General features: G+C 38.4%; 2 protein-coding genes across 3 annotated transcripts in view; one reads left to right on the top strand and one right to left on the bottom strand.

The window, feature by feature from the left end:
- The window catches only part of TARS1 (threonyl-tRNA synthetase 1), a 387,157-nt gene that overhangs the window by 139,027 nt on the left and 223,586 nt on the right, over positions 1-24,544 (top strand). The window lies entirely within an intron of this gene.
- ADAMTS12 (ADAM metallopeptidase with thrombospondin type 1 motif 12) overlaps positions 1-24,544 on the bottom strand; it is a 321,939-nt gene that overhangs the window by 81,417 nt on the left and 215,978 nt on the right. The window contains exons 7-14 of one of the 2 annotated variants that reach the window (XM_049767671.1): positions 19,953-20,102; positions 19,274-19,417; positions 18,628-18,772; positions 14,354-14,446; positions 12,136-12,281; positions 11,373-11,542; positions 3,712-3,845; positions 1,513-1,633 (exon numbers count right to left, since the gene is read on the bottom strand). In XM_049767671.1, coding sequence (XP_049623628.1) covers positions 1,513-1,633; positions 3,712-3,845; positions 11,373-11,542; positions 12,136-12,281; positions 14,354-14,446; positions 18,628-18,772; positions 19,274-19,417; positions 19,953-20,102 — 1,103 coding nt within the window. The remainder of the gene's footprint in view (positions 1-1,512; positions 1,634-3,711; positions 3,846-11,372; positions 11,543-12,135; positions 12,282-14,353; positions 14,447-18,627; positions 18,773-19,273; positions 19,418-19,952; positions 20,103-24,544) is intronic. The other variant, XM_049767672.1, reaches the window with a different exon arrangement.

Raw genomic sequence — 24,544 nt, 5'->3', positions numbered from 1 at the left:
GTTGTAGTTGAAGTTCTCAGGAAAACACTGCTTGCCACTTCCCAATGGCATCACCCCTGTGCAGCAATGCTGACCTTTCCCATTTCCCCTTTCCCCTCACACTTTGGGGTTGTGTCCTCTGAACTCCAGAACCTGCATTTCTTGGGACAGAGAAAACAAACCGTGGGAACTTCTCTCACTCCTTCAAACTGGCCTAAACCAATGGTGCCAATTATTGGAAACTGCAATTCCTTCACCCTTGGGTAGGTTAACCCGTGTGTGCCAACTCATCACTGACCCCACGCAATGGTCACTGGCTGCATCACAGCTTCTTTCCTCAGTGCCCTACTGCACTTTCCCAGGATCCATCAAGTACAAGACATTATTTGTAGGACTGGAGAAATAGTAAGGCATCTGCTTGCTTTACACACACTTGAGCTGGGTTTGATCCCCGGCACTACATCTGAGCTCCCAAGCTCTGCCAGAAAAAAGCATAGACCAATAGTAAATCCTGAGCACCAGCAAGTGTGGCCCAAAGACAAACACATCCTAGCACATATTCATACAAATACACCTCACACATACATGCATGTGCTTGTGTGCACATACAGACACTGTTCGTATGTGAATTTTCATCTCAGGATATTTCCATAGGAGCCTAGACCTGACCTCGCCTTCTGACAAGCTCCACTCACTGCCAATCATTGACGGTGCTAAGGGACCGCCATTTTAGCAGCACAAATGTGCAAGGTTAGAGTTGATTTTTTATTATTCTAGGCTCTCCCCTCCTTGAGGATCTTCTGTGGCTTAGACATCTGAAAGAGGAAACTTTATAAAAGACAGTCACTGGACCAGAGGAAAGGATCCTAGGGGTGCAGAACTTGCTCAATCCCCAGTGCCACATAGCATCTTACAGCTGTTGAGTATTGCCCTAGAAGCCCCCTAGCACTATGGGATGGGACTCTAATGATCCCTGGTGCCATAAACCTGAGCATATCACTCTGCTGGCATGAACACTGAGCTATCTAGCTTGGTTGGTCGAGGATCACCAGGATTGGTCTCCTGGCTCTGAAGCACTGCTTAGAAGGGCTCTTCCCTCCAAGAAATAACAATGGGACAAAAATGGACTATGGGCAAGGCAGGAGAGCAAGTCTCTTCAACATTCTAAGAGATGCCCGATTCTTTGCCTTCCAACCCACCTTGGTTTTCTGCCCTTCCTTGAAGGATCTGCACCCCGTTTGTGCTCCTGAGCCTTGGTCTCTTCTCAGCCCTCATTCTCTGTTCAGCTGCATGCTCTTGACCCTCAGCCCTAGCTCTTCTCCCACTGGCTCCACCTACAGCCACCAAATCCTTCCTGATCTCCAGCTCAGTAGTGGCTCAGTTCTCCATCCGTCTGACAATGTCTATAGTGAACCCACGTTTATGAGTGAAGGTTGCATTCCAGCAAATATTATATAAATATTTATATTATTATAAATAAAAGCAGTGGTGAACTCCGTTTTTTTGGGTCATTCTATCTCTTTGTTTAAGTACCTGATCCTTCTTTCTGTTTAAACATCTTCCTCACGGTTTGGCATGCAGAGCCATCACCGAGACACACTCCGCATCGGTCCTCCTTGGCATTAGAATCAATCTCATAGTCACAACCGACACTCTGCAGGAAAGAGGAGCTGGGATGAGGAATGAATAGGGAGCGAAGCCACTCACCTGCTTGTGACCTGGGGCTTCTCTTCTCTGATCTCAGTGAGATTCAGAGGGTGACAAGCAAACAAATGTTTTTTTCCTGGTGACAGCCAGACAAGGAAGACTTCTGATGATGAAGGAAATTGTAATAAAAAATGTCTAAAATTGGGCCTTACAGTGGTAAGGCATTTGCCTTACACATATCTGACCTAGGATGGACCACGGTTCGACCCCCCCCCCCAGCATCCCATATGGTCCCCCAACCCAGGAGTGATTTCTGAGTGCAGAGCCAGGAGTAACCCCTGAGCATCACAGGGTGTGGCCCAAAAACAAAAGCAAACAAAAAAACAGAAAATGTGTAAAACTGAATTCTTATTAATGAGCATTCATGTTAATTCTTAATATTTGTTAAGTGTAGGTTAATATCTACTAAATAACCTTAAATAAATATTTAAAAAATCATGTGTGTTCTGTACAGGAATTAACATATACAAATTTATTTAAAAATTTTTGACAACCTGGAGCAGGTGGCACAAGCAGTAAGGTGTTTGCCTTGCCCACGTTAGCCTAGAATGGGTCACGATCCAATCCCCTGGCATCCCAGGGTTGTTTTTTGTGATCTGGGGCTTCTCTCCTCTGATCTCAGTGAGATTCAGAGGGTGACAAGCAAACAAATGTTTTTTTCCTGGTGACAGTCAGACAAGGAAGACTTCTGATGATGAAGGAAATTATGATAAAAATAAAACCAACAAACCAAAAAAAATTTTTTTTGACAACCCTGGCTATGAAGATGTCTTAATATCCCAGTTCATGAAAGTTTTAGATGTACAGCATTACACAGTTATTTAAAAGTGGCCTTAAATTAATATTCTGGAGCTGGAGTGCTTAATCATTATAATTTACTGACAATTAATATTAATTAATTAAAAGACACCCTTTTTGTTTTGCTTTTGGAGCCATACCCCACTATGCTCATAGCTTATTCCTGATGGTTCCAAGCAAGCCAAGTGCCTTATCTGCTGTAAGAATTCTTCAACTTGAACGTCTTCTCTTTTTTTCTGAGATTTGTGAGCCATAGTACTCAGGTAGAGTACATGCCTTGTGTATAACTAACCTGGGTTCAATCCCAAGCACCTTCATCCCTGAGTACTGTTGTATATGACCCACCTCCCAAAAATTAATAAATTGTGATTTCTGCTTGGGTGTTAGATAAAAAAAATTGTATGTTTATTCCTTAAAAGTAGATTACAGGAGCTGAAGAGATAGCATGGAGGTAAGGCGTTTGTCTTGCATGCAGAAGGTCAGTGGTTCGAATCCCAGCATCCCAAATAGTCCCCCTAGCCTGCCAGGAGCAATTTCTGAGCATAGAGCCAGGACTAACCCCTGAGTGCTTCCGGGTGTGACCCCCCCAAAAAAAAAGTAGATTACAAACAATGGCAAGGAGTTTATAAAACATAAAAGTGTTGTTAAATAAGGTTCAAATTATTTCTAAGGTGGAATTAATTAATGGAATCATTGTGAAAACGTTAAACAGAAATCAGAACACCAGTTTTATAAAGAAGAACTGTCCTATCATCTCTTTTCCCAAGATGGTCATGCTGGTTATGAAAAATACCCTAAAGTAAATTCAATTTTTATCAAATCAAAGATACCCTAAAATAATTTTAATTTTTCTCAAATCTTACACCTTTGTTGGGAAGTAATCAATGGCTATTTTAACACCAGTAAAATAATCTGGGATGCTTTTTCCTAATAATTCCTCCTTTGATTTGGCTTTTCTTCAACCTGATCTTCTCCTTCGTTAACATAATGTGTCTGAGCATAGTAACACTCAAGAAATGAAGCTAACAGCAGGAGAAAAAGTTAAATTTGAAAATGTAATTTCACTGAACACTGGGAAGTCTTGTCTCAAAAACTATTTATTAAAAAAATAAACTGTCCACAGGCAAATAAATGCCAGGACAGTAAAAAGTTAGAACAGTTGATTTCCTAAAGTAATGAAAAATCTTGATTTTGTAAAGTTATAGATTAAGAAAACATACCCAATACCTTACATATGCCATTAATACAGACATTTCTGCTGTTGCCACCTTCAAAGCATGGGGTACCATCAATGACAGCATCCAACATTTTCTCGGAAAACTGGCCATCTATGGGTCGACAGTAGAGCTCACATGGATGTGCTGGAGTGACAAAGAGATAAATTCCTACAAGTTAGACCCTTTATGTGACATGTGCTGAAATGAATGTTCTATTTTTTAAAAAAGTGTTTCTTAATTGAATCACCTTAAATTACAAAATTATTCATGATTGAGTTTCAGGAGTACAATGTTTCTATACCAATCCCATCATTAGTGTCCACTTCACTCCACCAGTGTCGCCAATTTTCCTCCAACCCCTAGCCTACCTTTATGGAAGGCACTGTTTTATTTTTTTCAATTTTCTTCCTTTTGGCATTGTAGTTTATAATAACGTTACTGGTAGGGTATCATGCATATCACTTTACTTCCTTTCTGCATCCAGATCTTGTTCAGAGTGACCACTTCCCTCCCTCATTGTCACAGTGGTCCCTTTTTTTAACCTATTTCCATTCCCAATGATGAGCTTCCTTCTGAGGACCAATTTGCCTGCTCTACATTTATGTCCCCTTTTGGTATTATTTCCTTATTCTGTTTCTTTATATCCTGCATATGAGTGAGATCCTTCTGTGTCTGTCTCTCTCCTTCTGCCGCTTTTCACTCAGCATGATACTCTTAAGATCCATCCATGTAGCAGAAAATTGCATGACTTCATCTACTCTCACGGCCAAGTATTCCATTGTGTATATGTACCAAAGTTTCTTTGACCACACATATATTCTTGGGCACTTAGATTGTTTCCATATTTTAGCTATTGTTAATATGCTGCAATGAACAGAGGAGTGCAGATGTCTCTTGTATTGTGTTTTTGAGGGGTATATTCCTAGGAGTGGAATAGCTGGGTCATGTGAAAGCTCAGTTCTTAGTTTTATGAGAAATTTTCATATCATCTTCCAGGCCATAATCCTATAAGATTTGAGGTCATATTTCCCAGGATTCAAGCCAACACTGATGACTGTTGTTCCTTTGGATGAAAGCCAATATCTCTGGTGTATTTTGATACCACAGTTTTTATATTCATATACCTGATAATAAATAATAGAGAGAACTATTTCATATCCCTGTTGGCAATTTGTATTTCTTCTTTAAAGAAGTTTCTATTCATCTCTTCTCCCTATTTTTCGATGGGGTTGTGTAGTAGTAAGCTGCAAGGTTGCCAGACTTCTACAGGTTACTGATGTAGGCTGAAAGTCCACCTGCTGCAAGGCTGCTGAGATCCAAGCCTGGTAAAGCCCTATGCTGCAAGGCATACAGGGGCCCATGGGATCTGACTGCTGAATGGGGCCTCGTTCTCACCCATGGATGCCACTTGTAGTGATGGCCTGCCCTGGGACTGAGAGAGAAAGAAGAGAGAAGTAGAAACCAAGTAACGTTTTTATTCCTCCTGGAATCTGAAGCCTGTTGCCACAGCCCAGGGGTTTCAGAGAGAGAAGGAGAGATAGATAGAAATTCACTGGCCAGAGGTGGCTGGAAGAGGCTGGGGTTCAATCAAGAAAAATAAAGATACAGATACAAAAAAAGGCAGCATCTCTCCAATGCTTTATGTTTGTCCCCACAGCAAGCCAGTAGGCACTGTTCTGGTCTCTATCCTGCCCGCTACCAACTGTTCAAGTTTTCCCTTTTATATGTGGCATAACAAAGGGGAGTCCAAGAGGCATGTCCAGGTTCAATCAAACATTTCAATCATGTTCAACATTTTAACCAATGTTCAACCAAACATTTTACAAAGATTGCATTTGAAAAATTGCGTTCAAGTACTATGCCCCTGAGGCTAGAACAATAGTACAATCAGTAGGATACTTGTCTTGAACATTGCTGACAGAAGTTCAATTCCCAGTTACCCATATAGTCACCTCAGTCCTACCACAGTGGTCCCTGAACGCAGAGCCAGGAAAAAGTCCTGAATACTACAGGATGTGGCCAAAAAACAAAACCTCCAAAATCAAATAGTATGTCCTTCATTATAAATAATGAACCTTTCTAAAATAACACTGAACTGTAATTATAAAAATAATTGCATCTGAGGTTGACCTAGAAAATGGGGCTTGGTATCCAATGGTGTAGTACTCCCAATAAACCTGCAGAAAAGTAATTCACACCTCCAGGAAAAGTAAGAGATCTCATTTGTAATAGGAGAAGCTCACTACTAACATTAGCACTATTTACCTAATCCCCCTCCAAAACAAATATTACCCTGAAATCTTCTCAAGTTCTCAAAGTCCTCAGACATAAATCTACAACCACAGAGAATGAAGGACTTTTCTGGGTGTTTCTTTTGGGGCGGGGGCTCAAAGTTGTAACCATTATACTGGGTTCTAATTTGAATTCATTTTCACATTTATTATTCTATCTCCTTGTGAAATGAAGATACAGTGATTTTCAGCACATGTTTAAGAAATCCTAGTGTAAACATGTATTAATAAAATTAACAATAAAAGTTCTGAATAAGTGTGAGGGTTAAAAGCTTTTATTTTCATTTTGTTTGTTTGTTTTTTTGGCCACAGCCCAGCAACACTCAGAGGTTAGTCTTAACTCTGTGCTCAGAAATCAGTTCTGGCTGGCCAGGGGGCCATATGGGATGCTGGGTTGGTCCCAGGTTGACCGCATACAAGGCAAATGCCCTACCATTGTGCTATATTGAAAACAGTGCTCTGGCACTGTTTCCAATGTTTTTTATTTAAATTTGTAAAAAAAAATAATATGTTGTATGTATGAAACTTTATCATTAAGAGTATTCTAAATCATGGTGCTTAAAAATAAATGAACAAAGTCAAGGAGAAAAAATAAATGAACAAAGTCAAGGAGAAAGATATAAGCAAATAAAGAACTCCGGCTGCTTTTACAAAAGGTACAGTAGATAAATGTTTTGGAAAAATTGAATGACAAGCTAAGTCGAAAGATCATCACATTAAATGATAATGGGGACGGACTTGGAGACACTACAGACAAAGAAGGCATGACTTGCAATCATTGCAAATCTCCTTTCTTGGCAGCATGATTATTTCTGTTACTGCCTGAACTGGAATATAAGCACAGAGAGGAAGCCAGGGAGCAATCTGATTTACCAGAGATAAGACCATCCTTACAGGTTTCCTGAGTGCTGGGAATCACTTCATTCCATTCAAACATTGGATTATTAATTAGAAGTAACGAGGCAGAGAAACATTTTCAAAATTGAGTTTGATTTGAGATTTTGAATTTGCACTTGGAATTTTGAACACTTAAAGCAAAAATGCAAAAGCAGCTCTGAAAAATTATGGAGCTTCTCTAAAGTATAATTAGTATGAACCTTCTAGGAGGATTGGGGCATATAAGTACAGTGGTGTACAGAGTGTTAGGAATAACCATTAAATAGTCTTTTTTGACAACTAAAATAACAGCATACAGACCAACTGCTGTGACTCTTAAAGCTTCTGCCTTCTGACCTGTTAATGTACTTAGGTCCATAAAAAAAAACAAAAAACAAACAAAAAAAAAAAACCTGTGCTTGAAAGCAGCCACTATGCCTACAGGTTCAGTGTTACCTAAGCAGTGTATAAGGCTAGTATGAAGTCCTGATTCCTTATCTCTGCTCAGAAATTTGTTTTTCTTTTTCTTTTCTTTTCTTTTTTTTCTTTTTGGTTTTGGGCCACACCTGGTGATGCTCAGGGGTTATTCCTGGCTCAGAAATAGCTCCTGGCTTGGGGGCCATATGGGACACCGGGGATCAAACTCAGGTCTGTCCTGGGTCAACTGCATACAAGGCACACACCCTACTTCTGTGCTATTGCTTTGGCCACAGAAATTTGCTTTTCATTGGATTATCATTAGGTTAGCCTATGGCACAAGACTAGGTAGAAAGATGCCTGAATGGCAATGCCTGGTTTTAATTTAATGTCATTTTGAGTATGAGAGTCTCTGTCTCAGATATAAAACTCAGATATTTTATCAACTGCATAGAATTGACTATATTCTCTCTCAGACTTAGACATCTGCTTTGATCTATTCATTTATCCACCTTGATCTTCATTTGTCTGGGTCACATGAAAATTTCTCTGTAGCTTAGAATTTTTTAAAAATAATCCAACTATTTAATATACTCATGAACTCTTACCCTCATACTGACTAATCCTCTCCAAGAAAGCTTAAGTAACTGGATAAACTTAATGAGGCAAAGATTGCATTTTGGTTCTACTAAAACTGAGTGATACAACATTTTGCAAATGATTTTAAGAACAGATCATGAGGAACAAATAACAGAACTTGCTATGAAGATCAAAACTATTTCTAAATGAAGGCAAAGTTTTTTTTTGCTTGTTCATTGTTACATATTTTATTGAGATATTTTATCTTTATTTAAACATCTTGATTACAAATATGATTGTGATTAGGTTTCAGTCATGTAAAGAACAAGCCCCTTCAGCAGTGCAACATTTCTACCACCAATGTCCCAAAACTCCCTCCATCCCGCCCCAACCCCACCTGTACTCTAGACAGGCTTTCCAGTTCCCTCATTCATTCACAGGATTATGGTAGTTCTCAGTGTAGTTATTTTTATAACTGCACTCACCACTCTTTGTGGTGAGCTTCATGAAGTGAGCTGGAAGTTCCAGCACTCCTCTTATTGTCTCTGAGGATTGTTGCAAAAATGACTTTTATTTTTCTTAAAACCCATGGATGAGTGAGAATATTCTGTATCTCTCTCTCTCCCTCTGACTTATTTCACTCAACATAATAAATTCCATGTACATCCATGTATAGGAAAATTTCATGACTTCATCTCTCCTGATGACTGCATAATATTCCATTGTGTGTATGTACCACAGTTTCTTTAGCCATTCATCTGTTGAAGGGTATCTTGGCTGTTTCCAGAGTCTTGCTATGGTAAATAGTGCTGCAAAGAATATAGGTGTAAGGAAGGAATTTTTGTATTGTATTTTTGTGTTTCTAGGGTATATTCCTAGGAGTGGTATAGCTGGGTCGTATAAGAGCTCAATTTCCAGTTTTTGGAGGAATCCCCATATTGCTTTCCATAAAGGTTGAACTAGGCGGCATTCTCACCAGCAGTGCAGTTTTTTGGAGGTGCACTCCCTAGGCCTCTGAGGAGAGCTTCAGCTATTCAGGAAAGACAGACAGGCAAATCAAAGTTTTCCCTTGAAGTCCTCAGAGTTATCAAAGGCACAGCCAAAGTTTTGATTCAATTCACATCTTGTGAAGAGATTGTTAATACCAAGTTTACCTTTAGAAAAGAATCTGGTTTCTTTTTTTTTTAATCTTTTTTTTTTAATTTAAACACCTTGATTACATACATGATTGTGTTTGGGTTTCAGTCATGTAAAGGACACCACCCATCACCAGTGCAATCTGGTTTCTAAACTTTAAAAGCAAGAGTCTCTATAAGTTAAGACGTCCATGCAGTCACCTAGGGCCTTAAGCTTGGTTGAATGCTGTCTTGAAAGTATTTTGAGGTAGGGGAACAGGAACTTAAACAATGCACCTATTCCATAATTCTGAAGACCAGAAATTGGAGATCTAGTTGTTAGAAGTATAGATTTACTTTAAAACAGTTCTTTGCTTGAAGATGATCTTCTGGCTATGTCATTATATGATTCTTCTTTGGATGTGGGTATCCTTTTCTACTCTTTTTAACTGATTTGCTATTGGTTTACAATACTAGTAAACCAGTAGAACAGTTAGATTACCTCAGTTTTCAAATGCTGCTTATTTGGGGTCCACTGGATCACTGACGTAAATAATTTTAACACATTATTGTTCAGACTACAGGCATAGGTTAGTATCAGTTGTATTACTGGATGTCTTAGGCATTGTTTATGTATTTTGGAGCTTATGGATATATATGAGCTTACCCACTTTCAAATGCCTGATTCAGAAAGCCAAATTACAACAATAATAGCCAAATAACTGCATTCCCTTAAGTATGAATCATGCGAACAAATTTGGCAAGGAGAAAATGTTGCCCCTGACAACCAATAGCCATCGGGGTATTTGAAGACAAATTAGGCAGAGAACTATAATTCTTTTCAAAAAGCAACAGGCCGCATCATTTTTCAGAATTCCAAATATGAAATTTTTATTGCTAAATGTGTGACCATCTCTTGGACTTCCACAAACAAAAATCGCAATTTGCTAGTGTCAGGCATCCAAACCTGCTCACTCTACACTCTTATTGGGCACCTAGTTTGATCCAGGGTCCTAGATTCAGAAGTTATGCAACCTAAAGGAAAAGACAAGGCAAATGGCAAAAGAGAGAGGCAAAATAAAGCAACATGCTTTATTTTAGCTGTGTTCACATTCTACCTGCTCTCTGGACAGCATAGAAAAGAATATATGTGCTCTACACATTTTTGAAAGGGATCTCTGATAGGTAGCAGAACAAAATTGAAATAATGTCCAAGACCATTCTCTTCCAAGATCCCAAATGAAAATATATATAGGTATCCAAGGACTCACTTCCTAATTGAGTACTAAATATACAATCAGACATATAGCCACTTCAGATCAAAGTCCAACTGTTCTGGAGAGGTACCTAGAATGGTACTGTATTCTCTATAGAGTTGTTAGACTTGATTATCTATCTCAGGAAAATCTGCTTCATTCCATACAGAACTGACAATAAAGATCACATTACTATGTGGCTGTTCCTCTATAGCTAATGCTTAATAGTCTACCATCCTTTTTAAGATAAAATGTGTCCTTATTCAGAGAAAGCATTGCCAAGGTTACTGTTTCATTCTCCATCTCACTTATTCTAATGTCCAGGTATGCAGTCATTAGATACTAGATTTTGCTTTTATCCCTTTTTATATTGTTCTGTATACACAAACTGTTGATTTAATGCCTAAAACAGATTTTTATTCATATCTTATTCCTAACATTTTGTCTTTCTTTGTGCTTTTCTCTTCCATTTGGAATGACTGATACTATTTTGACCACTTTCCCATTTTCTTTTACTAAAAGAACTACTCAGGACTTCCGTAAGAATCACCAGTACTATCCTTGGAAGCCTTTGAAATAATTCCAATCCCACAATGAGTTTGTGTGTGTGTGTGTGTGTGTGTGTGTGTGTGTGTGTGTGTGTGTGTGTGTGTGTGAATTTCATTCAGAATGACAGTCCTACAAATTCTTCAACAAGCACTTTCACCAGTAAGTAATAGCTGCATACCTTGACTTATGAAGCAAATCAGCATATTTTATGAGTTTCTTTTTATAATCTTTCACAGACTTTAGTATAGACTTGGACTCAGCCGCCCTCGGCAGTTACTGAGCAAGTAAACCAGGTCTGTACTTTTACCTTGTAAAAGAGAATTCTTATGGAACAATTTTCCTATTGTTTAACCTTGAAGGGTTTCACAATATCCTGTCATATAAATGCTTTCTTTTATTGTTTTAATAATTTTTTAAGTTGAATCACTCTAAGATACACAGTTGCAAAGTTATTCAAGATTGAGTTTCATTCATAAAATGTTTCAATGTCTATCTTTTTCACCAGTGCACATTTCCTGCAAACAACGTCCTTAGTTTCCCTCCTGCCTGCCTTTCTGACATACATAAAAATGCTTTCTTAATCTTTACCTGGATTAAAAACTGGGAACCAGTGGTAAAATTCATTCTTGTAGGGAACGGTGTCAAACTCACTGCACTGCATTTGCCGAAATGTTGGTTCACCTGGGGGGCAGGGATGGACATTGCATAAGCGGTAGCGCTTCCTTTCTCCAGTGCAGTATGTTCCTCCAAACTTGGGTCTAGATGTGAAATAGACAATTGTTAAGTTTCCTTAAACTTTTCTGTTAGAACATTAAGGATATTTTGGGGTTTTGTTTAATTGTTTCACAGAAAAGACTAGTAATTTCTATAAAAGAAACCCTGGTATATTGCTGTACCCATTCCTTGCCATATCAATCCCTCTCTACCCTCAAAATTCACCTTTCAATATATTGGTCAATCTGACTTGTTAATGTTGCTCCCCACTAATATTCTCAGCAAATCTGGATCTTTCTCTCATAAAAATGGGGTTATTGAGATAATTTAATGCATAATCTCCTAATGGCTTTTACATAAATTGCACTTTTAAAATAACTTAGCTTATTTCTCCATACAACACAACTGTCTTATTTATTCAAATTCTGGTAAGAATCTTATGCAAATTTCACTTAAAACCAAACCAAGCCAAAATACCTCCTCACCCCGCCACACACACTATTGAACCTCATGGGTCACTTTGACTTTGAGACTGACTTCTATCTATTCCCCCAGGAGACTCGGGGACATGGACATCAATGACTTGAAGACTGGTTTCCTGGCTCTCAGAAAGCAAACTCTTAGGGGCAAGACTTACTCAGGGTTGTTGCAGAGTCTCTCTGCACTCTGGGCTCCAGCCCCACAAGTTCTGGAGCAGTGGGACCAGGAGGACCAGCCACCCCAAGCTCCAGGAATGCTCTCTGGCTTCTTCCCCACTGTGATACATTTGCCAGCCATACACCACTAGAAAGGACAAGAGGCAGGAGATAAGTGTCAGAAAACTTCCTACACAGGCTGTAGAAGTTCTAGAGGTTGACACCTTGAGCCAGCAGTTGCTGCAATTCGTCAGATACAAAGTAAGGATACAAAATAGGCTCAGGGAAACCCTCTTAGCCCCCATCCCCAAAAGCACCTCAGAATTCAAAAGATATATATATTTTTGAATTTATTTTGTGTGTGTATGAGTTTGGGGCCCTTGCCTTGTGATGCTCAGGAGTTTACTCTGGCTCTACACTCAGGAATCACTCCTGGTGGTTTCAGAGGATTATAGGGGATGCTGGGGATTGAACCCAGGCCAGCTGAGAGCAAAGCAAGTACTAGACCACTGTGCTATATCGCTCCAGCTTCAAAATCCTAGAATTTCAGGAACTATAGGAACCTTTACTGCATCCAATGCCAGAGTGTTACTCAAAGTGAGTTCTGGAGATCACATACCAGAATGTAAATGAACAGTCCAGTTCCTTCACTGAAAATGTTGTAATGAAAGCAAGTGACTTAGTATGCTTAGTAGTTACACAGTTAGTTTACTTTCTGGTGCAAGATTCTTATCTTACTGTAGATCAAAACAAACATTTTACAATTTGAGTCTGGTACCATGATAACACTTCTTTATAAACCCCTCTGGAAAATTAATATATGTACTGATAAGCCCTTTCTTTTGCAAAGAAGTTCACTTTTTTGCCAAAAAGACACGAGCTGTTAAGAAGTTGAAATTATTTTTTTTTATTTGTTTTTTTGTTTTTTCGGGCCACACCCATTTTATGCTCAGGTGTTTTTCCTGGCTAAGTGCTCAGAAATTGCCCCTGGCTTGGGGGGACCATATGGGACACCGGGGGATCGAACTGTGGTCCTGATCTTTGGCTAGTGCCTGCAAGGCAGACATCTTACCTCTAGCGCCACCTCGCTGGCCCCGAAATTATTTTTAATATCAAATTCTTTCTAATTTATAGGATCTAAAAAAGTTCTGTGTTCCTTTAAATCCCTTTTCTCCGATGTGATTTTTCAAGTAACCAAAGGGGCAAAACCTATGTTTTTGTTTTTAAGGAAATCCTTTAAATCCTTTATTTTGAAGGATGAAGATACAAAGTGGAAAATAAAATAATATGCTTTTTTTTCCTGTCTTCTTAGGCCATACCCAGCACTACTTATAATTGGCTCTGCTCTCAGGGATCGCTCATCATGGGCTTTGGGGGACCATATAAGGTCCCAGGGATTAAACCCAGGTCATCCATGAGCAAAGCAAGAACCTACTGACTGTTCTATTACTAAAGCCCCCAAATAATATGTTTTTGGGGAGGGGAGCTTAAAGATAGACACATTGCTAGGAAAAGTTACATCGGTGGTGGGATTGGTATTAGAACATTGACTGCCCAAAACAACTCTATTACAAACAACTTTGCAAACCATAGTGTTTAAAGTTTATAAAATTAAAAAGTATTAGAAAACATTTGAATGAACAAAGACTAGCCACATTGGGGTTAGAGAGTTAGTACAGCAGATAGAACAATTGTCTTACATGGAATCAACCTGGGCTCAATCCCCAGCATCTCATATGATCCCCCAAGGACTGCAAGGAGTGATTCCTGAGTGTAGGGTCATGAGTGAGAATTATCCACTGTCAGGTGTGGTTAAGTAAAAAATAGTCAAATGCCCCAAACCATTTTGGGCATATTTTGGAAAGAAAAAGCCACTGGAGTGTCCTTTCTAACCTTTAGTAAGGAAGGGGGAAGAGTCAAAAGGAAGGTTGATCATGAGCTCAGGTATTACAAAAGCCACAGAAGCTCACTGGGTAAGGATGGGGCAAAGGTTTTGCAGAAGAATCATGGAACTGGTCTTAGCTCTTTTCCCTTAACTATTCTTTTTCAATTAAGGCTCCAAATATATACTGGAATGAGAATCTTTTTTGCTACTTAGTCAGACTGTACTATTTCCTTACACTTTAGGGCAGCTGCACTCCAGTGCTTTCTCCCCAGTTCTTCTTGAGAACTCTATATCTACAGTTCTCTCAGCACCCTTTCTCAGCCCCAACACATCACCTTCTTTTCTCCACATCGTGTCCCATCTGCAGCAGCATCCAACTTAGAGCGACAAAAGCCTTTCACAGAGCACCACAGGGTCTGGCAAACATTCTGGAAAACAAATGTGAGATTGCACTTTCCTTAGTTTCTGACCTTGTGTAAATATAGTTCTGAGGTGATGGTAAAATACATTCACACACACACACACACACACACACACACACACACACACACTCATCTCCATCATAAATGCTGTTGCTATTGTATTCCAGTGAAAGAAAACAATTGTTTGGGATCTTAATTTAAAACAATTTGTGTTTTTTCATAGACCATTTGTATTTTATATACAAGACCATACTGGTCAATATGTATATGGAGATAAATGATATTTCCTAAAAGCTAAGGTCTTACTATTCTCCCTCCCTCCCTCCCTCTCTCCCTCTCCCTCCCTCCCTCTCTCCCTCTCCCTCTCCCTCTCCTTCCCTCTCTCTCTCTCTCTCTCTCTCTCTCTCTCTCTCTCTCCTCTCTTCCCATCCTTCTCTGTCTCTTGTTAAGCCTATTGGTGCTCAGAAGCTATTCCTGACTTATATTGTTAATACTTGCTCCCAGCAGTGTTTGGAAGATCATAAAGTACAAATGATCAAATCAGGATCTCCCATAGCAAACCATGTGCTTAGTCCTTTAAGCTAGCTCTCTCATCCAAGGCTTTAATTTTTATTTGTTTGGCATAATATCCAGGACCTTTGATTTTTCCTTTTCTACTTCTTTTCGGTTTTGAGCCACATCCATCAGTGCTCAGGTTTTACCTCTAAATCTGTGTACTCCTGACAGTGCTCAGGAGGCCATCTTTGGTGCTAGGGATCAAACTAGAATCAGCTACATAGGAGGCAAGCTCCTTACCCCTTGCTATCTCTCTGGCCTAATATCTAGGGCTTTTGTCTTTAGGGAAGGTGGCTAGTAATTTGACCATCAAAGGCCAACCCTTTAGATAGAATGAGATAAATATAGAATGAAGACACATAATAGAAAGGATGAACACACTTGAGACTGTTTACTAAAGGAAAAAAATCTTTCATATAGAAAGACTCAGTTTATTTATCTGTCATTCAGAAAAGTCACCTTGTTCAACCTTCCATGAAGTGAATTGGGTTTTTCCTCTTATTTGTTCTAACTGGAGTAAGAACAAGAGAAAGTGAATAGGATACTGAAATATCAACTGCAGCTGTCAACTCAGCTGCTTATTCCACCATTTGCTTTTTTATCCATCCATTGTCAATCATTTATCTACTTACGGAACTCTAAATTAAACACTTTTATCATATTCAATGTTTTAAGTAGAAAGCCTGTCTCAAATATAGGTGGGGAATAGGCAGGTGGGAGATTTGGGTCATTGGTGATGGGAATGTCACACTGGTGAAGAGGGGGGTGTTCTTTCTATGGCATATAGATATTTTTAGACATTAAAAATGGTAAAGTTATCTTGGTAGATTACTGCCAAGTTATAAAAAAATAATAGTTATCTTGGCTGCAGAGATATGAAGCCTACTTTCATTTATCTATTAAGTGTCTCCTATACAATAAGCACTGATAAATATCAGGACTTAAAATTTCTTCAGAGACCTTACAATAAAATAGGTACTAAAAGTGACAAAAAGAAAGAAAGCATAATATAGTCTAAGAAAGGCATTGTCAAAGTAAATACAGAACAGGATGTGAAGAGATACTTAAAGCTGAGACCTAACTACTAAAGAGAAAGAATGGTTTGAAATACCATTATATGTGAAGTTCTAGAGGTGGCAGAAAATCCAGTGTTTGTAGGGGGATGATGAGGTTGTTCAGAATGCTAATACTAGAGTATAAAAAAGGAACTGAACAAATACGAAGTGGTTTTTTTTTTTTTTCAGTTAACACAAGACACACACAAAAGCTTACATCTGAAATTATGGGTCAAATATTTTCAATTTTTAATGCAGTTCTGAATTATCAAGGAACAAAAGAAATACTAAGGCTAAAAATGTAGCAGAAAAAATGTTAGCATGAAATGCAAAGTTGGTAATTTAAATATGAATCTTAATTGTCACTTAAGTCTACAAACAATGCCTTGAGACTGCATAGGGTGGGGGATACCCTTATTAAGGCCACAACTCCCAGGGACAACCCTCTGTATGAAAGGGTTAACTAAAAGAAACTACAGGGTATAGTGACAAAGGCTGTCTGTTCTAACTTAAACAGCAGGTAAAATACTACTCCTGAAAGTTTGTTATTTTAATCACACATATGCCTAATCTAATAATGTACAAGATTAAAAAAAGTTTTAACCATACCTGGAGGTGCTCTGGGGTTACTCCTGGCTCTGCACCCAGGAATTACTCCTAGTGGTTCTTTGGGGACCATATAGGGTGCCAAGATTAATTGCATGACTGGCAAATGCCCTGCCTGCTATACCATCCACTCCAGCCCATATAAGATGCATTTTCAAATTAAATCAAGAATAATTTTCAAAGTAAACCAAGTGCCATTTCTGAAAGAATAAGTCAATCATCTAAAACTTAATAATGGCTCAACATAAGATTTTCTAAGAGATCACAACTGAAGGCAAAGTCACATAAGGAAACAATACATATGATAAGAAGCCAGAACAAATAGGAGAAATAGACCTATACAGACTCTGGATTTCCAACTTAAACTGCAAGAAATGTGCCACATATGATTAAAGAAATAAAAGATCATATTAAAACTAAATTTGAATAGGAGACCATAAAAACTCAGAAAATTTAGAAATAAAAACTGATTAGAAATACCATATTAGACTGTTAGAAATTAAAAATGTAATAAATGAGAGACTAAAAAGTTGCTAACAGGAGACTGAGGTGCTTAGGCATCTGAAAAGAGAACTAATGAATTATTTAATACAGCAATATCACATAGTGCAGAGATAATAGAGATGAAGACATTGAAGATTGGCAATAAAGAGCAACACATGTATAATTAAAATAGAAGGTTAGAGTTAAAGCAGTATTTTAAGCAATAGGCCAGAGGGAAAATATCAAATATACATCAGTCTTATTTTAAGTGATTTTTAAAGAGTTTGATGTTTATTTTATGAAAATGAGGAGTTGAGTAATGATTAAACCAGAGGGAACACAAGCAGATTTTCTAAGACTACCTTGGCTGCATTTTGAAGAGTTGAAGGAAAGTGATCATAATTCAAGAAATTAACAGATGACAATTTGATCATCAGAAACAGGTAGATCTTACAGGCAGCATTAATACCATGTGTTCATCAGAAATGAGGAATAAAGGGTTTTTGTTATTTTCTCTTTTTTATTTTTTTTAATCTTTGTTCAATTTTGTTGTGTTTAAGCACAGTCAGTTACTTCTTTCTCAAAGTTCTCCTTACATTTTTTGTCACTATATTGAATTTTTAACCACCCCCTTTATCAGAGCTCAGGCTCCTCAAAGGTAGAGACTGTCATATTAACTTCGGAGTGCTCATCTTTTCCATCTTACATAGCACAACAAAGAATCTGGCAGGAGTTTGATGAGTTTTGCTTTATCTGGATTGTAATGGTGATCCTTTGCGCTGAATGGTGAGTTCAAAGAATAGGTATAAATTTTATAATGAAAGAATTCTACACAAAAGAATTGGGCCTTTATCTTGTAGTCAGTGGGGATTTTATGAAGGAATAGACCGATGGTTCTATGTGTGTTTTTAGAAAAATAACTTGTTCACCAGTACCCATGAATACAGTATCAAAGAGAGATGATGTGAAATAGAATCAGGACAGTAGCAGTGAAAATAAAGACAATAAGACACAGTTATAATCTTGTTTTCTTGTCTAATTTAGAAAGCTAAATCAGGACTTGATTCATTATATTTGGATGTTGAAAACAGAAGATCAATTGAGGATAAATTTTACTACTATCAAAAAATATGATAGTATTTATCAACTAGATAGGAAATTCAGAAAAAGAAGCAATTTTAGGGTTAAGTGGATTGTTATAGAGTCAAAGATATAAATCAGTATTAAAAAATTACTACAGATATTTCACCACCACTGCATCTAGCAAAAGATTGCTAGTTTCAGAGATTACAGAGGCAGAATCAGAAAATACACATGATCTAACTTTAATCCTTTGCTCTACAGACCACCTGGCCATGAATGAAAAGCCTCCATTTTTATGTCAGTATCTTTAGATTGCCAAATATTTCCCTGCCCCTTCCATCAGCACACTAGAAATCTCCAACCCTGTATATATTCCACCCCAGGCACCAACAACCGAACACTTACTTCGACTTCCTGGCAGAAGGTAGCATTGGGACCATATTGCAGTTGGCATTGGTGATGAACATCATAGATTACTCCAGGGGCAATGACTTTGGACTTCAAGCCTTTCCTTTGGGGGACATCATCAAGACAAAAGCCCAAGCCTCGGCTGAAAACAAGTTAATAGAGGTGAGGACAGTGATTTATGATTTCTTCATCTTTAGTCTTTCATTAGTACCTAAAGTTCCAGCCCTTTAGATTACTATTTTTTACAGAATGAGAGCCCTCTAGGTCCAAAGTAGAAGCTATCTTAAAATAAATCAAAATCATATTCCAAGTAGTTAAGTTGTTCTCTAGGAGACGCAAGCTTTAGGCAAAGTAAGACTATCGTCTTAGTCTCAATGGATTTTTATGATCACTTCTGACTACTTAAGACTTACTCATAATGAGATTCTAAAAACCTACCTAAGATAATAGCAAATAGGACTTATCTGGTTATGATTAAGGGACAGAATTTCTCTGGGTCTCTGAGACAATACAGAAATGAAATTTACTCTTTCTGATGCTCTCCTGACCTGTGACCACAGGAAGAATGAAGCCTTTTCACATCATCAGACTAACGATGTAAAACCCAGAGTGACTCAAGAAAGCTACAGGAGTTTTCACTTACTCCAGGAAGCGGGTAATGTAGTCTTTGCTGCACTTGGACCATGTCATTGGGACAGGATTGTACTGGAGCTGGCGAGACATGATATATGGGTGTCTGCTCACTGGCTCACAGTCATTTTCTTTTCCATCATGATGGATGCCAAAGCTGACAGGAGAGCAGAAAACACAAGACTATCAAGGAGGCCTGCATGAACCTGGGAGAAAACTTTCATTTCACCAAGACAAAGTTAGTCCCGAAGCTGCTTATATATTTAATAATAGCACACACCAGCATAAATTAAAAGCACAAACATCTTTAGATTTGTGACATTTTAGTGAAACTAGGGTTATTTCATAAAACAAGCAGGAATTGTTGTGCCTGCTTAAATAATTCATCAGCTAGGTTAAGGTTTATCTTCCTGATTTGCTTAACCCATCCTAATTCAGAGAATGCAGCAACCTTTTGGATTCCATGATACAGATTGGCAGCTTGGATCAGAACAGAGATAACCCTGAAACTTTGATGCGTATCATTCTCCATACATTAAAAATGCATAAGCACAGTCTAGGTGGATGAGTTTGAAACTGCAATGGAATGCAACTCTCCTGATACCCAGTTGAAGGTTCTCTTCATTTTCATCCCCTCTGCCTTATTGAGGCATAAACAGGTAGGGTAAATCTCCAATTCCTCAAGTCTTTACCTGTGTCCCAGCTCATGTGCAATTGTGAAGGCCAAAGGGAGCCCAGAATCTTCGTTGATGTTACAACTCCGATGAGGTTGGCACATTCCCAACAGGTGTGACAGACCTAGGGTCTCACAAGGGCGGTTGACACCAGCACAGATGTCTTTTCTGAAAGCAGAGAGCAGAGCTTTGTAGGCAGGAAGGGACATCCCACAAAAGCCCTTCTAGAAAAATTCTGGTTATTATTTCACACTCAGAATTGCTGGAAAATCATTATTTTTCGGGGGGGGGGGTAGTTGGTTTTTGGGTCATATATGGCAGTGGTCAGGGATTACTCTTGGCTCTGCACTCAGAAATCGCTCCTTGCAGGCACGGGGACCATATGGGATGCCAAGATTCGAACCACCATCTGTCCTGAATTGGCTGCATGCAAGGCAAACGCCTTACCACTGTGCTATCTCTCCGGCCCCCTGGAAAAGCATTTCTAATTTAATAAAAATGAAAATATATACCAGCAATAGTAGAGTAAATAAGGAGTTTGCCTAACATATAGCTATCATGGGGTTCTATCTCCTGCACTCTTTCTGGTTCCTCAAAAGCTATCAGAATATACTTGCATGCAGAGCCAAAATTAAAATCTGAGCACTACTGGGTGTGCCCCAAAACAAACAAATAAAAATTGTCTATATAAATGTAGAAAACACTTGTGAATTGACTGAGATTAATCTTTTTTGTGTGTGTTTTGGAGGGTTGTTTCATTTTTGGGGTTACACCCTTCTGTGCTCAGAGCTTATTCCTGGCTATGCACTCAGGGATCACTCCTGGTGAGCTCAGGAGTTCACATGTGGTGCTGGGAACTGATCCTAGGTCAGTCACATACAAGGCAAGTACCCTACCTTCTGTACTACTATTCCATCCCCTATTCTGATTTTTCCTTTGGATTATCAAATTTCTAAAAGTGAAGGAGCATCTAAAAATGTGAAAATATGCATCTTATTTTAGTTGCTTTTGTTTTTAATTTCGGGAAGCCAAACTATATTATTGGAGGCCAACAATAGAATGCTTTAGTTAAAATTTTAAGTTATTTTAAACTTATTTACTTTTACTTTATGTGGAGGAAATGTTTGGGCCGTAAGGATGGCTGGGCCAGCTAACTGTGGCTTAGGTTTTTCATAAATCATCTTTTGGTTCTTCAAATTTCTCTGAAAATTTTTCATCAGTTGAGAAAAAGGCAATGGTCTCATACTCTACCCAGAGAACAAGTCAATGATTTCTGACCATATTTCCTGTGAGAGATGTACAATATGTATGCACGCACAGGCACAGGCACACAAATATGTTCACATACACCTGCACACATATAACTAGAGACGTTCTTCCTCTTCCACAGGCTTGGGATCTCAGAGAACAGTACTTACAACATTTAAATACTTAAAAAGTGCTGTCATAGATCCCTTTCAGATAATTTCATTCACTGACAAGAGCTGGAGAGTTGAAAAACTTATTCATTTATCCTGAGCTTCAACGAAGCTCTTTGTTGAGAACCACCTGCACAAATGCCAAGATATCCTGAATGTTAGTAACAGGTAGGCCTTTTTCTTTTCATTTTTTTAGGGGAACCTCATCCTGCAGTGCTCAGTGGTTACTTCTCAAACTGCTCATGGATCACTCCTGGTAAGGCTAAGGGAACCATATGAGTTGCCAGGGATAAAATTCAGGTTGACTATATACCAGGCAAACCCTATCCACTGTACTATCCACCACTCTAGCCTTTGAGAGTATTTTAATGTAGGTAAGGTGCTTAGGTTTCCTTGCATAAGGAAGTTTACCTCTATGCACTAGGGATATTCTAAGATGAAATATTTTAGAATATTTGGCATGTAGGGTTCTAACATCATTTTAAGGGTTCATTCAAGACAACCCCACTTTCTAATGAATTCAACTCTAGAGAGAACTGTATTAACATGAACTTTAGCACAGCTCTCCAGAGGTAAACACAGTTCCATAGCTTTCAGACTTCTTGAAGCACCTATTTCTTCAAACTAGCTAGCTATTATCAATAAGCATAATTTGTTTCCCTAAATCCTCCTAGCTGACCTGAAGATTATTTTAGTTGTCACATCTTAGAAGAAGGTGTTACTAGCATTTTAATAATATTATAATTTTAATAATTATAATAGTTAATTTAATAATGTAAATTAATGTTAATTTTAATAATGTTATACATCTTATAATGTACAATACAACTCCTTGCAATACAGAATTATTCAGTCTCAAGTGAAAAGAATGAGAAATCCTATTTTAGAAATTGGAATACCTTCCACATTCTAGGAATTAGTAATTTTATTAAACAATAAAATGAGGGGCCGGGCGGTGGCGCTAAAGGTAAGGTGCCTGCCTTGCCAGTGCTAGCCTTGGACGGACCGCGGTTCGATCCCCCGGTGTCCCATATGGTCCCCCAAGCCAGGAGCAACTTCTGAGCGCATAGCCAGGAGTAACCCCTGAGCGTTACCGGGTGTGGCCCAAAAACCAAAAAAAAAAAATGTTAAAAAAAAAAAAACAATAAAATGAGATCTGATAGAGGAAGAAAAACTATCATAATAAAGAAAAAGGAGTACCAAAAGACACATAAAAAAACAATGCTCCACATCACTAATCATCAGAGAGATGCAAATCAAAACAATGATGTGCCATCTCACACCACAGAAAATGGCACACATCAAAAAGAATAAAAACAACCAGAGCTGGCATGAATGCAGAAAGAAAGGAACTCTCATTCACTACTAGTGGGGAATGCCATCTAGTCCAGCCTTTCTGGAAACCAATATGGATATTCCTTAAAAAACTGGGAATTGATCCCGCAATACCACTCTTAGAGATGTACCCTAAGAACATAAAAACATAATACAAAAGTAGCCTCTGCACTCTGTGATGTTCATCACAACACTATTTACATTAGCCAGAATTTGGAAGCATTCCAGGTGCCTGATAACAGATGAGTGGCTAAAGAAACTGTGGTATAATTAGCCAATGAAAGACAATGCAGCCATTAAAAAAAATGAAGTCATGAAATTTGCTTATACATGGATGGGCATGGAGAGTATTATATTGAGTGAACTGAGCCAGAGGAAAAGGAATAAACATGGAATAAACTCTGTGGGATATAAGGAAAATAAAAAAGTGTGGGGATGATATCTAGAGATAATAGAGATGAGAATTAAGAGGATCAGCCCACAGTTGAAAGCTTGTCACAAAGAGCAGAGTGCAGTAAGAGTAAAGAAGTGTCTAATATGAAAGGGACACGCATTGTACCCCTTCATTTGTAGTAGTAAAAACCACAATGCCAAAATAGAAAAGAAAGAGAGGGAGACAGAATATATAGTGAGAGAGAGGGAGAGAGAAAGTGAAGTAAACTGCCTGCTCCAAAGGCAGGTGGGAGAGGGTGGGTGGAAAGGAAGAGGGTATGGGGAAGGTGAGAGGGAAACTGGTGACTTCGGTGTTGAGAAATGTGCACTGGTGAAAGTTGTTATACATTGTATGACTATAACTCAATCATGAACAACTTCATTTGTGAAAAAAAAAAAACCACAGTATGAAAAACCTTGTAATCATGCTATTTAAATAAAAAATATATTTAAAAAAAAAAAGAAAAGTGTGTCGATCTTTTCTATTCCAAAGAATAGGGAAAAGTAGATATTAGTGTCAAACTAACTGGATTGAAGTCCCTTATATACCTGTTACTAGTGATGAGATTTTGACAAGTAAACTTAACAGGGCCTCGGTTTTCCCATCTGTTTGTACGTGATGGATAGAAGTCAGCCTGGCTGCCAGAGGTACAAAAAGATGCAGTACAGTGCTTCACATGTACCCAAGGCACCATAATGTCTAGTTATTAGTAACTCACTCTTTGCTTCATGGTGGAGGAAAAGGCCAAAGATGGTCCCAGAATCCAGGGTTTTTCCCATCAATGGATCCTGCCTAGCTGGAGATTTCCTCTTGTTCTTAGTGTTACTCGACTGCCTGTGGGCTCTCTAGACATCCTGTGTTATTATTCTTCACCCACACCAAACTATTCCCCAGGGGGACTATTGATCAACCCAAAGTATGAGGTCCTAATAAATGCAAATTTTCATTTCTTTACATGTTCATTTGTACAGTGTTTAGGTGGGTTAATGCCATAGATTTACTTCAAGAACATGTTTGCATTTAACCAAATGCATTTAATAATTTTTACTAACAATGGCTTTAAAGACTGGAGTTTGTTGATAGAGTAATGTTGATTTCTAAATAGAGTGAGGAGTGATTATCATTCCTGTAGACACTTCATACATTAAAATGAGAGTATCAAAATGTCAAGTGACAGACCGAAATGTTTGGTCTTCCCTGGTCCACTCAGATAAAGCAGTGTAGAAGGTGTTCTGCGTTTAAAAGGCCAGGCCAAGGAGTGTTTTTATATATAATCTCCTTATCTAGGACATAAACCTATAATTTGCCCAGCTTAAAAAGAAAGTAAAAAGTGGTGATCTTAAGAGAGATTGCATGCACTCAATGAGTTTGGTATCTAGTACCATGTGGCCTCCCAAACATTGCATGTGAGGGGGGCCCTTGAG

Source organism: Suncus etruscus, chromosome 2 (assembly GCF_024139225.1).
Source record: "Suncus etruscus isolate mSunEtr1 chromosome 2, mSunEtr1.pri.cur, whole genome shotgun sequence".
In the NCBI taxonomy this organism is placed as follows: domain Eukaryota; kingdom Metazoa; phylum Chordata; class Mammalia; order Eulipotyphla; family Soricidae; genus Suncus; species Suncus etruscus.
This window is presented reverse-complemented; position numbering and strand designations above follow the sequence as displayed.